This window comes from Diadema setosum, chromosome 4 (assembly GCF_964275005.1).
Source record: "Diadema setosum chromosome 4, eeDiaSeto1, whole genome shotgun sequence".
NCBI lineage: Eukaryota > Metazoa > Echinodermata > Echinoidea > Diadematoida > Diadematidae > Diadema > Diadema setosum.
Genome location: NC_092688.1, coordinates 48,230,859 through 48,248,567, shown reverse-complemented (window position 1 = coordinate 48,248,567; position 17,709 = coordinate 48,230,859). Strand labels below are relative to the sequence as shown.

General features: G+C 39.2%; 2 protein-coding genes across 2 annotated transcripts; one reads left to right on the top strand and one right to left on the bottom strand.

The window, feature by feature from the left end:
• Positions 1 to 3,152: 3,152 nt before the first annotated feature.
• LOC140227955 (uncharacterized) lies at positions 3,153 to 4,558 on the bottom strand. Its single transcript, XM_072308337.1, has 2 exons — positions 4,093 to 4,558; positions 3,153 to 3,181 (listed from the first exon to the last, which is right to left on the bottom strand). Exons 1-2 carry the CDS (start codon positions 4,556 to 4,558, stop codon positions 3,153 to 3,155), a joined length of 495 nt encoding a protein of 164 aa, XP_072164438.1.
• Positions 4,559 to 14,721: 10,163 nt separating this feature from the next.
• LOC140227954 (allatostatin-A receptor-like) lies at positions 14,722 to 17,540 on the top strand. Its single transcript, XM_072308336.1, has 2 exons — positions 14,722 to 15,492; positions 17,125 to 17,540. The coding sequence occupies exons 1-2, from the start codon at positions 14,775 to 14,777 to the stop codon at positions 17,538 to 17,540; spliced, it is 1,134 nt and encodes a 377-aa protein (XP_072164437.1). The 5' UTR covers positions 14,722 to 14,774.
• Positions 17,541 to 17,709: the final 169 nt, after the last annotated feature.

Genomic DNA, 17,709 nt, shown 5'->3' with positions numbered 1-17,709 from the left:
GATCTATCAACTCCGGAGGATTTGAATCCAAACTTGATGTTCCATGTGAGTCATTATTTGATGTTCACTTGATATAGGTCTATAGGTATTAAAAACATGCGTCTCGAAACAGCATATGCTTTATTTATTACTCTAGATAATTACTTCGTTAGATTTAATGGGGTCATCCAACGAGACCGACACTCACGAGTCATACAACCCACGAGTTCGACAACGAAAACAGGTCCATGAGTCATACAGCTCACGAGTCATACAGACCATGAGTTCAACACTAGGCAAATAAAGCCCATGATTTCGGCACTATGTAATAGGTAAAAACAGTCCACGAGTTCGACATATACAACATGGGGCTTAATGTGTGGGCCTCGTGGGCCTTGTTAACTTACTGTCGAACTCATGGGCTGTATGACTGGTGAGCTGTGTGTAACTCGTGGGCTGTATGACCATTGACCTTTTTTGTAGGTCCATGGTATGACCCATGGGCTGAATGATTCTTGGGCTGCATGACTCGTGGGTGTTGGTCTCGTGACGTGCACCCGATTTCATTCCCATTTTATTTGGACATCAGTGAACAGCCAGTACTAAAACTTGTCGAGTCTGAACAAATATTCCAAATGAAGTAGGCCTATGTAGCCCTATATGTTTGGGGTGTTTTTTTTTTTTTGTTTTTGTTTTTTTTTTGCTTGTTTATTTGATTTATTTTCTTCAACATAATTTCATACTACATAGGCCTAAATAATGTTTTTTTTTTTTCAGATACATTTTTGAAAAATAAATAAATAATACAATGTACATGAAGTCACACAAAGTATTGATAGGAATTGACAATGGTACATAAAAATGTAGTATAATTTGCAAATTTTTAACGCGTATAATGCAACATTTTGTAACTCAGATACAGTTTGATGTTACCGAAACCAAGACAAACCAACACACAAAAATCTCTTCACTATCCTCACTACTATGCTCAAAACCGTGCTCAACACTTTGTTTCCAGATTTTGTGCAATTCGGTTTATCGTTAGATATAGTACATTCTGCATTACATTTAAAGGTACTCCAATATCCCTTTCTCCCGTTTTCACGGTCCCTTTTGTCCACCAGCCCTTTGGAGCCCTTGAAAGTACAGTGTACATCCATCTATACTCAGATGCCATTTTGATGATCCTCGGCTGTTTGAATTGCTTTGTGTGCCTTTTTGTATTGATTGCATACTTTCACTTTCTGTCAAATGGCGTATTGATATACAGTAAAACATATTATTTGATATGTGTAGATTCGTAGAAGGTACTTAAAATCATATCCATCCAAATTACATGGGAACTGGGCAGCCGATGGAACAAAATTAATGGTACACAAATACACAAGTGGCAATAAAGAGGTAGAATTCAAACATTATTTTGTAAAGCTGACAAGAGTGATTTACAGAGGTACCAAGAGAGAGAGAGAGAGAGAGAGAGAGAGAGAGAATGGGAGAGAAATATATAGATTGCATGTATTTGAATACAGTAAAAATATTGTTTGATTTCATAGTCTGCCAGCATGCTCCGTGACGGTAACTAGGAAAAACTTGTTGTCTAAAATATACGGTCACTATGCAGTGTAAAGCCCAAAGTGGCTCCACCCATGGACATTCATTTAGTTTGTACCATCGTTAAATTTTTGAATTTTCAATGCAAGCTTCTCTTTCTTAATACCTATCACTTTGATTATCATGGATGTTATGTACAAATAATTCTTATTTCAAGGACTGTTGTGACGTACGTTACATGAAGTAGAACTATGCCGTTGATTCATCCCGGAAGAATTAATTAATTGGTCGCTATTAGACTGGGAGTAAATTTGCGGCTTAAATATTTGGTTCATTAAATTTGGGATAATCTTTTGAGATTGTTCTTTTATGAAAACAGAATCAATGCACAAAACAATTGCTTATCTGAAAATATGTCAAACATATATATATATATATATATATATATATATATATATGGTTTCATTTGACGTTGTCTTAAATGGGATGGCTAGTAACTGATCCGCGGGAATCAGTGGGAATGCTGGGGGATGATTGTTCCAATCCTTGTGGGATTCATTTAAGAGTACATTATATATCTATTGTTGTGTGAAAATTATTTGATTCAGAATGGCCTCATATTCAAGTAATGCGCAGTTTAATGTTTCCAGGTTAGCATGCCTGTACAGTGACGGGGCATTAAACTGCACATTACTTGAATATGACACCGTTCTGAAGCAAAGAATGATTTTCACACAACAATAGGTGTATAATGTACTCTTAAATGAATCCCACAAGAATTGGAACAATCATCCCACAGCATTCCCACTGATTCCCACTGATCAGTTACTAGCCATCCCCTTTAACTATAAGGCCTAACATGCACACGTGATATCAGTCGCATTAAGAAAAAAAAAAATATCTAGAATTCCATAACTCAATAAACTCATGACGGGCTCTTTGGCTCATTTCCAGATCCAGTATTGGCTGCCACGAGACTTATACCCCCATCAGGTGATGGCAAAATAAGATGTGATCTACGTTTTTGCCTATGTCAAATCTGTTTCGGATGTTAACCGCGTTTTATTTCATTGCATATTTCTCATTTGTTATAAACACACAAACGTGTACAAAAGAGAACATTGTTTCACTGAGTAGTCCTTAATGTCGCTACGAATTAAAAATTATTCTGCTATTTTCCCCCGATCTTGTCATATGTTTCAATCTTTCGTGGTCAAGTTACAAATGATTAAGATCGTTGAGGATTAACTCTCACACGAGATTCATCTTATACGTGTTATATATCGTTTTACTCACGTGTCCGCTACAGATTCTGTGGGTTACCGCCAATATGCAGGCATTAATGAAGTCGTGTCTGTCATTAGATTGGTCTGAGTTAGCTTACTTCTATATCCAGATTCTGTTTGCTGCTATTGATTGTCTAGACGACAGGCATATCTGCCATGACATGTTTGACAATTACTATGTCGGTAATGCAGCATATAATTTTATGAGGCTCACCAAACAATAAGAGGCAATTTTTACTGTTCAGTGTTTGTTTTTATGCATTACCTTTGATTGGGTACATGAGTCTTCACTAGGCCTTCTTCTCCAATTACTTATATGCACATCCCTCTTCGTTCTCAATTCTCCTCTAAAAGCCCCCTCACACCTGAGCGAATGTAGGGGGACGAAGGGGGACGAATGAGAAAAACGTACGAAATGCGCGCGAATTCAACGATTTCAAATAAAGTTGCCTTCAAATCATCCGATTATAAACTAAAGTCAAATATGATCAACGAACGGTAAGCGAGGATAAATATGACATGCGAAGGATAACGATTTTCGGTTCACTTCTTTGAGTAAATTGCGGCCAAAGGCGAGCGAAGGGTTGATATGACCCGATAAGACGAACGAACAATGAGCAATGGTTTGATATGGCGTGCGATTGGAAACGAAGACGAAAGAATAGATCAGGCGTTCTCGTACGTATGTGTGCGCTCCTTGGGGAGTATAAAAGCGACCAGGTCCGTCCAGATTTCAGTGCGGCCAGAGAAATCATCCACGCAACATTTACATTTAAAGGACGACAAAGATAAACAGTAAAATCAGCCAGAAGATTCCAGTATTTTTGGCACTGTAAACATTAATGTTTTTTTTTTTCGCAAAAATTGGGCGAGAACGTGGAAGGTGATAGTCATCACGATGACGAGTTGGGTAGATATGAAGAGAGTTATTTCTTATGAACATGTGCAAAAATGTCAGGAAGCTCATCAATTGAAAATTTATACATAAAAATACCAACATTATAATGAAACAAATCAATCAATTTCAGATTTTTGCTTCTACACAAAAGATCATTTGTGTGAAATAAATATCCAATATTATTAATCATTCTTAAAGCACGTTTTTGAAGAAGAAAAAGGGTATCAAGCAAAAACTGAGATGAATCGCGCCAATTGCTATCATTTTAGCAAAAAAATAAATATTGAAACAGTAACAATAGAGGTGAGATGATAACAAATTTGACGTACCCCTAAATTGACTCGACCTACCCCCTTTCCCCTATTGTATCGTACCTACCACCAACATCGCACCAGATAAATTTGTAGTCACTGTCCACTATGATAGCCAACAGGATTATACTAAAAAAGCCCTTGTAGTTGCAGCATAGCGAGCCGGACAGAGGAGGCTTTCTGATGACCACATGCTTGCCATCAATAGCTGTCACACAGTGGGGAAAATTCCACCGCTTGTAGAATCCACCAGCAAGTTGTTTCCATCCATCAGGGGTTGAAGGGGCTGTTATGACTTCATCTGCATACTCGTCACATATGGCCTGACACACTTCCCTGGCCACTACAGATAGGGGGTTTTCAGGCACCGTCCACCCATACTGCATGTCGGAGTACTTGGTGCCAGACACAAGATGACAGAGAGTAGCTACCAACATGAGACCTTCTTCCAGCGGCTCCCTGTACCAGGTGTACTGCCTCCTGATTCTTCCTCTGACCCTCTCCATGATTTCATCGTAGAGTTCAGGGGGCATACAGAGAAATTTCTTGAAAGTCGAAGGGTCTTCTCTTCGGAGCTCAACCAACAGCTGGTCGTAGATTCCAAAAGCCCTTCTTCTGGCAGGGTTCAGCCACGTCCTTCTCCAGATACGACGTCGTCTGAAGCCTCGTCTCCATCTGAATCGACCTCTGATGAACTGGTGTAGGTTCAGCTGCTGATGTATAATATCATTCTGAGCTGGACTCTGAGGCGGGCTGCATCTTCCATTTTTCTGAAGAAACTTTGAAACTTTCAGGTGGAATGCTTATATATGAGTAGCGTGGCGAGTGGCTGGTCACAGAGAGCAGCTGCATTCGCCAATTTTTTCGTCAGGTCATTCGCTCGTATTCGTATCACTTCGCAATCCATAGTTTGTCATAGTATCTCTTAGACTTGCCTTCGTGTATGCATCGCCTTTCAAATTTAGTAAAAGTCAATCTTAGTTTCCCTTCGCATATAAGATGGCAAGCGAAAATACGTTTGTCATAGTATCTTCGTTTCTATGCGTAAGTCATATTTAGTCATCGTGTTGCTTCGTTTAGGGTTCTTTCGAGATCGGTCCACCTTGGCAAAAGCGCGATGAGGGACTATGCGTGACGATAGCACACGAACGATAAACGAACGATTACCGCAGACTAAATAAGAGATGCAAATGATAGACGATTTTTCAATTCGTCGGGAAATTTTAAACATGTTCAAAAATCCCGTGCGAATTTGAATTATCGCAACTGTTAGTTCAGAAGGTGTACGAACCCAAACACGAAGGGTAAATATGACTTACTATCAATTACCATTGAAAACGATTTTTCCAAAAATGCCTTTCGCCAGCCATCGCAAGTCATATTTCAGGCAATTCGCTCAGGTGTGAGGGGGCCTTAAGGCCCGAATTCACGAAGGTGGTACAAATGAAACCATGGTTTAAACCATGGAGCGCCAAGTGTCGCATGGAATATTTCGTTACGAAATCAGTCATTTCGTCGATGAAACGATTATTTTGTAACGAAATGACAACATTTTGTAACTAAATGGACATTTCGTCCACGAAATGATAATTTCGTTAACGAAACGGTCATTTTGTTGACGAAATGACCAATTTCGTAACAAAATATTCCGTGCGACAATTGGCGCTCCATGGTTTTTGTCCATGGTTTAAACCACGGTTTCATTTGTACCACCTTCGTGAATTCGGGCCTTTATGTCTATGTATTGAAGATCCAGTGGTCTTATTCTTTCCTGTAGAAAAGACATCTGCCATTATGTATGTAAATTCAATCCTTCTCCCGCTGCTCAAATCAAACGAACCAACTCAATTGCCCTTTACGCTACACCCTACACACCATCGCACTTCACATCTTTAGCCCATTGGTGGGTCTCTCTCATCACATGCTTTAATGGCAACGTTCTTTGCACTTTTCATTCTAACGCCCGTTTACACACAGCAAGAATTCATCACAAAGCCCACGTTGTCAATCATTGCTGTGTTAGTTGTTCTGTTTATCATGATATGTCACGACACAATAATTCAAATAAACACAAGACCCCGATACCTTTCTTTCTCATCTTTTTGTATCGCTATCTCTCTCTTTTAATAACATGAAATCAATATTTCTTAAACGTGGAGTCATATTACATCTAACGTTTCGCACAATTTCTGAATCCATCCTTCAACACGAGACCGCTTAGAACCAAGCTTTCTTCGGTAGATCGCAACCTTTTGACCCAATGACGTCAGCATAGATGGCGGGGGTGGGGTGGGGCATGAGTTATGTAGAGACAGAGCATGCCTGTTTCTAAGAATATAAATGAGGACGCTATACGTTTTGAGAGCTTATCAAACACCCTTTAAAATTCCATTGCTGTCATTATGCGTTTCCTGCATGTGAAGTGATAACTTTTATTTTCTTTCTATATGATATGTGGGGAGTCATCTTCAGACCAATACACACACAGACACACACAGACGCATACTACATTAATTACACATGCACCATGCAAATTGTATGTAGGCATAACGATACACTGTATTCTGAAGTTAAAGAGGTGAAAGTTCAAAGTCCTTGTACGGTGAGATTCAAAACCGATGCCTTGCGTCTCATAGTATACACGCTGTTTTGCCTAAAAATAACCAGTGATTTTTCGATGCATTTACCAAATGGAAGAAAGAAAAGATTTAAAAAAAAATTCACTGAGTCGGATTCACCTCTCCATTAGTCACTGACAGTGTTGATGATATTTATTCTTATTTGCTTTGCAGGAAGGTTAGCAACAAGCTAGGCATAACATAATCTCACTTGCTGTTTGATACACATTCAAAGAGAGAGAGAGAGATAGAGATCGCAAAACATTTCCATCAATATAAGTTACATTATCGTATGGTTCGTGACTTTTTTGTTCTTAGAAAAAACGCTTGAATAAAAAAAAAATACAAAACACCTGACATCACTATCAACACCGTCTTTCCATTGATAAGGAAAACCGATTCTGACAAGACTAACGCAAGAATATGATAGAAGATTTAATGATTGTAACTTGACTTTACAGTGGCTAAATACGCCAACATTTTGAATTTGCAAGATAATTAACAAACTCGTAACGACTGTCTTCCATTTCACATTTGGGGTTTTTTCTCTTTTTCTCTCGTTCCACTTACGCCTTTATGTTTTTAATCCATCATGTCTTTTCCCCTATATATCTCTCAGCTGATCCAATTTACGATACCCAAATCAACTCACTGAAATGAGATGAGAATCAAGACCCCAATGTCTTTTTCCCCATGCACTTGTGCTCCCCAGAGAGGCAGTTACAGAATGTTAAAGTATACACGATCCCTCAATGCATTAGCAATACGCACTGAACGTATACAAGAATGTATGTTGCTTAGATATTATCAGAGTGAAATATTACCACGACAACTTCCCTGCTTTTACACAACCGACCTAGATGAAGCAAAAATAGGTCAGTGTCTAATGATAACAATTTCATTTCACCGCAGCTATGTTGATACAAGCTAGATCCACTACTGTGATTCATGAAAAGAAGAAAATCCGTTCTTTATTCTGATTAATCCTTCGAGTGATTGGAGGTTGAGACAACATGTTGTGAAATAAGAGCGTCTTTTGTTACTGAAAGGAAGATATACTCCAATCGGTTCGACAGTGAATTAGCACTAATGGACAGAGATTGCGATATCGTATGCAATTGTGAGTTTCATTTCAAATCAACATTCAGACAAAAGTCTGACAAGGTCAGTTTACAATACTGTTTGTCAGCACCAACATATCCTAAAGCACTTACATCTTTAATAAATAAATCGTATTGTAGATTGTTAAGCACACATGAGCCAAAGGCTCAAGTGAGCTAATGCGGTCATTCATGGCATGGCGTCCGTCTTGCGTCATCCGTCTTAACTTTTTACTTTTTCAGCTTCATCTTAAAAAACCCTCTTCAGATTTTCACCAGACTTGGCATGTAGCATCCCTAGGGTAAATGGATCTGAATTTGTTTGATTGGACACCCGCATACCTCCAAATTACAGACCCTTCAAAATTCTTCTCCAGACCAAGAAGGGATCGAGCTTAGTTAATGCTATAAGTATATACACTGTGAGTACCTTGGTGACTGTATAGTTTCAAGTTTTTTCATGGCGGATCCGGAGGATACTTCCTCGGGGCCTGGGGCTGTTAATATCTGACAATTAAGTACCTGACAAGCACCCCCTGTATACAAACATCTTCTGCTTTTGAGTTCATTATCCATTCTAAGGTTTATCGTATTTATCTGTTCATTTTATGATATATTATCAATTTTTCTAATGAACAAGATGTATATGAATTTATCCTGTTCAAAATTATTAGAAAGCATACCCTGAACAAAAAGAATAACATTTTAAATAAATCATGAATACGAGTTGGTCTTTTTATTCCACTATGCTTTCATCAAGTAGATTACTTCATCAATTAAGTGTCATGGGTTGTTGGGTTGATGGATGCTTTTCATTTTATAATGAGCTCAATTTGGGTTTAGCCTTGTTTTCGGGCAAAATAGGTCAAGCATTCACTTTCTAATCGATGGTCAGTCCACTGTCAAATACAGGCCTGGTCTAATTTACCCTGAGAATGAAGACAAATTGACTTCCGGTGGGAAGTGATGAAGGAGATTTTGATCGATATAATGGCAATTATGGTCGAGATGCATGATCTGTGGCAAGTTTCTCAATTCACGACGGATGAGGTCATTGGTCGTAGCAATGCCAATAAAATTCCTGTGTTTTGAGGCAATATATTAATTCTTACCCCGTATGTCGCTTTTTATTAAGTACAACTCTCTATACGTCACCCCCTCTCTCTTTCTCTCTTTCCCTCTCTCTCTCTCTTTCTCTCTCCCTCATTGTTCAATGTTCTTCCAGGCACATAATCACCCATTTCCACTCATAGAATATTTCAATTTACTACATATTAATGATTATTTAATATGAAAATCTTTGAGATTTGCCATTATAACACGACGCTCTCAAGCGCGTTATATACTAATTATAAAAAATGAATAGGACTGCCCAAGGACTTGACAGTCGATAATTCATTTCTACCAGGCGAATTAGTTTGTTATAAAAGGGTTTGTTGCAAGCAGGCTTTCTATGATATGCTTTTGATTGATAAAATCTCTTCTCGTTTGCATACAGCCAGTGAGTGAAACCACAGAAGTTTATTCAAAGTGAGCTACAGTGTTTGATGTAGGTAGTCAAAGCTGTTAAGGTTTGCTTGACTTTCTTGTGTCTCCCTGTTCGTGTTTGATGGATTCAGACTGAATCGAATAGCTTTCATCAAGATGTGACCTCAAATAAGGAAGGTATGGAATTGGGGGGGGGGGATCACATAAAAGCAGTATTATCATCGCAACCACATCATAACCCATATGCAAATCATATAGATCTGAAAAGTTGACAATCTCTGACAATTTCAGTAAAATCCTTGGTTTTGATTAGCTGAGAAGCTCTGGTCACTGACTGTTACTATGGTGATTGTCATAGATTGATAACTTTTATGAAATGGTGCCTTGGTGACCATCACCTAACGATTCTTGATCTCTTGGCTTTGATGCAGATTTATTGTCAAAATCACGTGCTTCTGTCAATGATTTCACTACTTCAATCCTCCCTCCACACAAGCGATAATTGCAATAATTATATCTAGTGTGGATATTGTCCTTTAAGTTTTAAGAAAATAACTAGGTCAAGTAAAGGTTGGTGCAAATCAATGGGACACTTGTGGGGAGACGATTATTATTATCAACTGATTTTTGCTTTAATGGCATGTCACGTGTGAGGAAACGTTAAGTGAAAGAAAAATATCCGTGACGTCCGGAGTTTATGTCCGAATTTAAGGAAGTGCCTTCCATACTATTGAAAAGTTCCATTTTTTATATTGGTGTCAAGTACGACGTGCAGTATGATTGATGTCTGCATAGGATACTTCGCTCTGTGCTTCTCAGTCGAAGTAAATCAAAGAACTTTTAACTTCTACAGATTTGAATATCTGATTCTATCCAATCCATGCAAGTTTGATATCAGTACCAAGAATATCAATGTGTGTCCCAGGTCAACATGTGTAAGAAAATTAGTTCAAACATAACATAATGCCAGTAGGTTTGTCACTACGTCACGTGACATAGTTTTGTGTAATAATCGGAAATACTGTAGCAAAGTCCAGTTTCCCGATAACTGAAATAAGTATTGTAACTGTATATTTAATGTCAGACCATCCAACTGCATGTCTTGCTGCAGTCTTTTAGTGAATATAAAGGCAAAATATGCAACGTGCGACTGACACATAACAGGATTGATTTTCGTGTAAACAATAGGCCCAATGCCTAGACAGCAGCCTGTGTACGTCCTGGTTGTAGCTCCCGGGGCAGAAGGTAAAGCAGGGTAGAGAGGTTCTTCCGTTTCACCACCCATCTGGCAACGATCAACTTACCATTGATCTCTCAATCATGTCAGTAAAGCAAAAGTTCGTTGCATCCCTAACAAACTAATGTATACGCAGTAACTACTCTTTATAGCTGTTAGCATTCAAGGGAAGTTCTCAACACTCAACACTCTAGTCTACCATGGGTAGCCCCTGCCATTCAACCGGGTATCTCTTCGCTCTTCTGATTTCTGCTCGCAACATCCTAAGGCAATGGTTTCCTCTCCTCTTCGCAGAAAAAAAAAAAAAAAAAGGTTTCCTGTTTTTGGTCAAGCGATTTATTTGCATAAATCACATGGCAGTGTGATATCTCTGTAAGTCTCAATAGATTGTGCAACTTAAAGTTTAAAAGGTTCATCGTACTCTACGCTTCGTTTCAATTCAGGCACATTACTCTCATGTACAGTTATCGTAAAAACCCTCTCCTCATATCTAATAGCTGCTGCTGCTGATGATGATGATAATGATGATGCCATTTATCTGTATTAAGAACATTCCAAGGCGCCCGGCTCTCACAATATGTCTCACTTTATTTACAAAGCTGGCTTTTTGTGTCTTTGGCGTCGCACGGTTATAAACTACAGGCATATAACAACCACAAAGTGGAAATGGTCCAGAGAAGAGCTGCGAGATTCACTTTAAATCGCTACCATAACACCTCAAGTGTCACAAAAATGCTGCAAGAACTTGATTGGACAACTCTGGAACAGCGCAGAGAAAATGACAGGCTAATTATGATGTACAAAATACACAATAATCTTACTCATCTTTCAGCACAGGACTATAGTATCAAACAGGTTACTCAGCTGACGAGAACCTCGCAACCAAATTTCTATCAGGTACCATACTCGAGAACTGAATCGCATCGCCATTCGTTCTTTTAAAGAACTGTAAGGAACTGGAATTCCCTGTCATCAGAAATTGTTTCAGCGCCATCTGTAGGATCATTCCGAAACCGACTAACGGTTGATCACAGTGGCTAGTTATTTTCTTCAAATTTTCTATGTGCTTGTAAATATCTGTAAATAAACTGTATTATAATGTAAATAGCACAGTCTGCTAGAATCTTCAGCCTATTGAAGGAGGCAGACTTAATCAGAAGAAGAAGAAGAAGAAGAAGAAGAAGAAGAAGACATGTATAATGATTTAATACGACAACCGAACCTTTAATAGTTACGTCATCAATAGGCGACGTTCAACCTGATTTTGAGTCCTACAGTTGTAGTATAAGAAATTGCAGATGCATATCAATGTGAAATATAAGTACAAGTAATATATCAATGGAAAGTGGTAGTCAGGCCCCTACAGATTAATAGCAATTGATATAACCTAGTGACTTGTTGCGCTGCGGCACTAAATCGACGTTTTGTATTCCTGGATTTTTAGCTCAAACTTGACTGAAATGAGCATGCGCATATCGCTGAGGCTGATTGGTCTCTTTGCTGAATCACCCTACCATTCCCATGAGAATTCGAGATTTCTATTACTTGCTTCCAAAGCTCGAAATGGGCGCTCACTTCTCATCAACACTCACAAGTGCCGCAGCGCAACAAGTCACTCCCCGCATTGAGCATGGTATCACTGGAGATTTATCCATGCATCATTGTACTCTCTCATCGATCTTTTCTTCTTCTTTTCTTTTTAAAAATTAGTATTGGGACCCACTGCTCATAGTTAACTTATGGTATTTTGCAGCTCTTTTCTCGATTTGAATAATTTATACCAACATCCGGAATGTTTACTCTGTAGATGACTATCGGCGAAAATGAAAGGCAAACAACTTATTTTACAGGCACCAAGATGAGATGTGCTATGCATTGAATAGTCTTCTTAGTCCTCCTTTCGCTCTTGTTCTATTTTTCAAACGGCGCTTGGAACCACCATTGTCAGAAGCGTATAAAGGGTATATTATTTATTTCTGCTTATCACTGCAATGGATTTGATGATCATTATCTATAATAATATTGATATTGATATAAATCAATTAACACTATTTTGGTTTCTTCATCTTCATAATTTTCGTTTTCAGACGATAAATAAAATAATTGAATTTGTCGGATTCGTCGTATATGATCGACGTCATTGTTATTTGTGGAGACTGTTGTAATTTTTTTTTTCTAAAATATTCTCTCTTTCGCAGATCAAGTGGCATTTTTCCTTTTCCGTGAAGCGTCATATCCTGTTCATGAAAATTGGTCATGGCTTCGGGTGGCGGATAGCTGAGCTCCGTATTCCAGTATGTTACTTCAAGGTTGTCCAAGCCCTTCAGCTGTCATGGCTGTATAGTGCCCTACTTGTATTAGGTTTCACTTTGTTTTTTAACGGGTACTGATACAAAGTGTTATCTATGCCTATACGTGCATGTTCAGACCAAACATTTGATAATGCGATGGAGGTCACATCTTCGTTCTATACACAGGACAGTGATGTCAGCAGAGCGATGAAAACTTGTAATCCTCTTGGACCGTGAGTGATATTCCGCAAATGTTATGTGCAAGGTGGAATGATTGATTAAGATCATTGTGATATTCTTTGTATGTTTCAGATTTCCTCACCTTTCCTGATGCTTCAGAGGTGAAACATTGTTGAATGCTTTACTGACCAATTTGGTAAAAATTCCTGCCTCATTATGGTGAAATAACGAATATAATTAAGTTGCCTTCTATTGCTACGAAAATGTCAAGATGATCACTTCTCGTCCTCACCTTTACTCTTCTTCAATATGGCTACAGGTTGAAGGCCAATGTCAAAGTTTTCACTTCATGACGAAAAGTATCCCAGCTCCATAGGACGTGTTCTATACATGGAGAGTTAGGTAAGTCTGTCAATCGATCGAGGCCTTGCCGTCACTCCCAGGTAGGATGACGTGACGATAGAGTCGACACAGTCTGAACAACTATAGACTGAACATCATTTGTATACATGTACTATAGTTAATATTGTATTTGTTTTAATTGATGCTATCGAAAGTACGCTGTTATTTTTATCACCCATGTTATAACGAGAACTATCTGTAAAACAAGATATTTTTGCGGCATGAAATTTTCGCGAATTGGAGCTGACGGCCTATTTCGCAGCATGACATTTTCTTGAGTTGCCTCTATCATTCAATGCATATAGTGTAGACAAAAACTTTCGCGTGCATTTTAATTTCGCAAGTCTTGGCTCTCGCGAAATTCGCGAAATTTAAACGCTCGCGAACATTCCTCGTTTTACAGTATAAAGATAATAATAAATTCACAATCGCTGCCAACCCCATAAGCAGCAGCATCATCACCACCATCATCGCTATACCATTACCACTCTCAATATCACTCTCTGATCTACCATCACTTTCGTCTAAAACAAGCATCGTTGGGACCGTCGATATCGACTACAGATTAAAGTATCTTTCACAACCATCATAAATATCAGCACCACTAGCCCACATCAATCAATCAGTTTGTGTGTGTGTGTGTTTGATTGTAGAAACCATAAATTCATCTGCACTCCCAGACTCAGATAATCCGCAATAATGTTATTTTAACATTACCTATTGTAAAATCTAAAACCAAGCAAGACCAAAAAAAAAAAAAGAAGAAGAAGAAGAAGAAGAAGAAGAAGAAGAAGAAGAATCTTACATGTGTTTTCATTGTGTATCTTCGAGAGATTAAAAAGAATGCTACAGACTGTTTTTTTTTTTTTTTTTTTTGCTCTGTACAGGAAACCTTCAGTGTTTGGTATCGTCGTATCATCTCAGCCAGATAAGCTTGAAAGGAGACTGAGAGGCAATGTGTGCAATCGACTTGACGCATTGTCATCCCCTCTTCTCTCTTGCTCGTCTCACTATGCCGCTACGTCACGAATTAATGTGGCATATTTGTTAAACCACTGAACTCATGAGTCAAGCATGAGAATATGGGTACAAGATCGTGGGAGTGTTTAGACGTTCAGCACGTATCTTTGGTAGACATGTGGCTTTCTTTATATGAAATTATGTGTCTTTAGCTAAATTCGACGATCGCTACATACTATCAGCCAGACACATATCTCACGTACACTCGAAAACATTTATTGCAGAATCGACGTGCCAAATCGGGAAGTGGAAATCAATCTTTGATACGTGTATTTCCGTTGTGCGATGCAGCTAAAGTGAAACACCTTTTTTCCTGAGTGGAGGATATTAAAATTTCGTGGAATTATCAGCCAACAACCATGGATGAAGTGATCAGTGTTAGTGACAGTGACACATCGACGTTTGCATCCACGATGATACTGACATCGACGAACACGACTTTACATTCGACCACGTCCAGTCCAGACGATGATCAGGGCTGGGGTGTCGGTACCATCGAAAACATGGCGGTAGTTCGTACGGTGTATGGTTTTATTGCCATCATTGGTATCCTTGGAAACTTTATTGTCTGTTTTGCCCTCATCCGTAACGCCACTCTGCGCACGCGCACTAGTCATTTCATCATCCATCTGGCGGTCACTGACCTCTTGACTTCATTCTGGATCATCCCATTCAATTTGTTCCCGCGCCCACCCGACTTGGCAGACAACATCGGAGGCGAGATCGTCTGCCGACTGTACTCCTCCAAGTTTCCCCTCTGGTGCACCATCTTCGCCTCAGTCTACAGTCTGGTGACGGTCACCATCGAGCGCTACTTCGCAGTCGTCCATCCGATTAAGTTCAAGATCTTCTTCCGCATGAAATGGTGCGTTCTGATGATGGCTGCTACCTGGGTAATCGGTTTCGCGTCCAACATCTATTTCTTCTTGGTGTATGATGCTGTGGATGGGGCGTGTGTATTTACAGGATACGCGTCGGTTGCTGCACAACGGATTGTAGGTGTGTACACCTTTTCGGCGGTTTACGTTGTGCCAGTAGCGCTCACGCTGTACTGTCACCGTAAGATGATCGTCTCGCTGAAAAAACAGATGGATGCGATGCGAAAAGACAAGCGACAAAATCGTGCAGCAGGTAGGTCTCTGACGGGATGATGAAAATCGGTCAGAAAATGAACTTCCGTTTCGTCACTACCAACAATCTCTTAATCATAACATGTATGTCAAGTCATTCAAAGATCCAACACGAATTTGAATTATATTCCCGTTTTAAAGTCAATTTCCCCATCATCATATTACCCGTAGGGAGAGTTCATCCGAACATATCTACGAATATGTGAATTCGTTAATGTAGGTTAGTGGAACACTCGAGGTGCTCGATAAAAGCTTATGGAAAATAGGAAAATATGGAGAAGTTAAAATACTTCCAGAGTTTTGATTAATCCCATGTTTCATCTCTTTAGGTTGGAAGCTGTAATGTCACTCATAATGTATAGGAGAATAATTATTATATCAAGAAATATTTAAGAACAGTTTTCACAAAGTTTCATATTTAAAAATAAACATTCCCTGTACTTGTCGTTCAGAAAACATTGAAAACATTATTTGTTATGCCGTCCCTTTGAACGATAATCAAAGTAGCAATAATATGAAAGAACCGTTTATCAATTCTGTTCAGTGATTGACGGAACGAGTTGATTATCTCACACATGAACACTAACGATGAAATCAAATGAAAGGTCGTTATGCATGCCAGTCGTTTGTTTGTTTGTTTGTTTGTTTGTTTTTCTAATGACAGGTCCTATGTTTGACCACAAATTTAAGAAAATTGTCTGCATCGTTTAAGTTATTCATAATTGCTGTTTGCTTATTTGGTCATCCATCTATTCATAGAAAGGGCCTTCTGCTTTCATTGGGAAACTGCAGTCCATCAGTAGGATCTGGCGAGACTTACAAAAGAATGCACATCAAATTTCATGATTCCATTTCCATCTCAAATTCCTCATGGACGAAATGGCTGGTATGAATATGATGCTAACCTAATTAACTTCTGCCATCCATGGTCGTTACCAGTAAGACTACAAGGTGATATCTCGCCCACATTTCCGTCCGACCTTTGATTACGTCACAAAAGGAGTTTCCTTCTGTCACGTTGAAAAAAAAAAAAACCCGAATCAAAACCGATAATAAACCAAGAATACAGGCAATGAAATGTATTTAACACCTTCAATATCGGGGACTTTGGGCAGTGCGCACATCAAATACTATTCGTTTTCTGTGCCAGACAGCACCAAAAGCGCAAGTGTGTCATACAAATCACCCTCACAATATAGACATCGAGTCTCATGTGATATTCCGATTTCTACAGATATCGTGAAGGGATGTGAGAGATTTCACTCCGCCTTTAGACAGGGCTCTCTGCAAATCTGAGGGAATCCCTGTAAGAGGGGGCCAGGGAAATATGTATTTACTGAGTATGGTTCTGATTCTGACATGATTAGCATGCGTCACTCGATGAAGGACACTTGCAAAAGTTTAGGTTAATTATAGAAAACCAAAGCTCAACATACGACTTTTCCCCTTCTGTAGAAAAACAATAAAAAAAAATCAAACAAACAAACAAACATAAAGAGAATTGAACACAGATACACACAAACACACACACACACACACACACACACACACACACACACACACACACACACACAGAAACCGAAGGAAAGGACATTCATATCTAATGAAGCGTTTATTATCTAATTATACACAGGTCACAAGTCCAAAAGGGATGAAAACGCCTGGCAGTTGAAAGCGACAAATGAGATCCAGAAAACATTGTTTGTTGTCCTAGTCACCTACATGATCTGTTGGGCGCCAAACCAATTCATCTTCTTTGCCTACAATCTCGGTGCCAAAGTCGACTTCACGCAACCCTACTACCACGTCTCCGTCATGTTTGCCCTCTGCAACTCGTGCCTCAATCCGTTCATCTATGTTTATAAGAACAAGTACTTCCGACAGGGCGTGGTTGAGGCGCTGGGCTGCCCTCCAGGGGTAATGGTGTTCCTAAACCGCATCGGCCCTACGAGCACACAGGTAGACACACCTACCAACACACTGGACAACACAGTACATACGGCCAATCCGTCAGAGCTCAATAATCATACTGACAATGCACTGGTGTGAAGTATGATGGAAGCATGTATATAGGAGCTATAGTACAGGTACTCTCAATCAAGAACAACATAAACTGGCATGTTCTTATCTTCCTGAACAAAAGGTGCGGTCACTGTACACTGACCGTTGAAATGTTTGGGTGAAAATTTCTGGAATATCCTGGTGTGCAATTATGTAC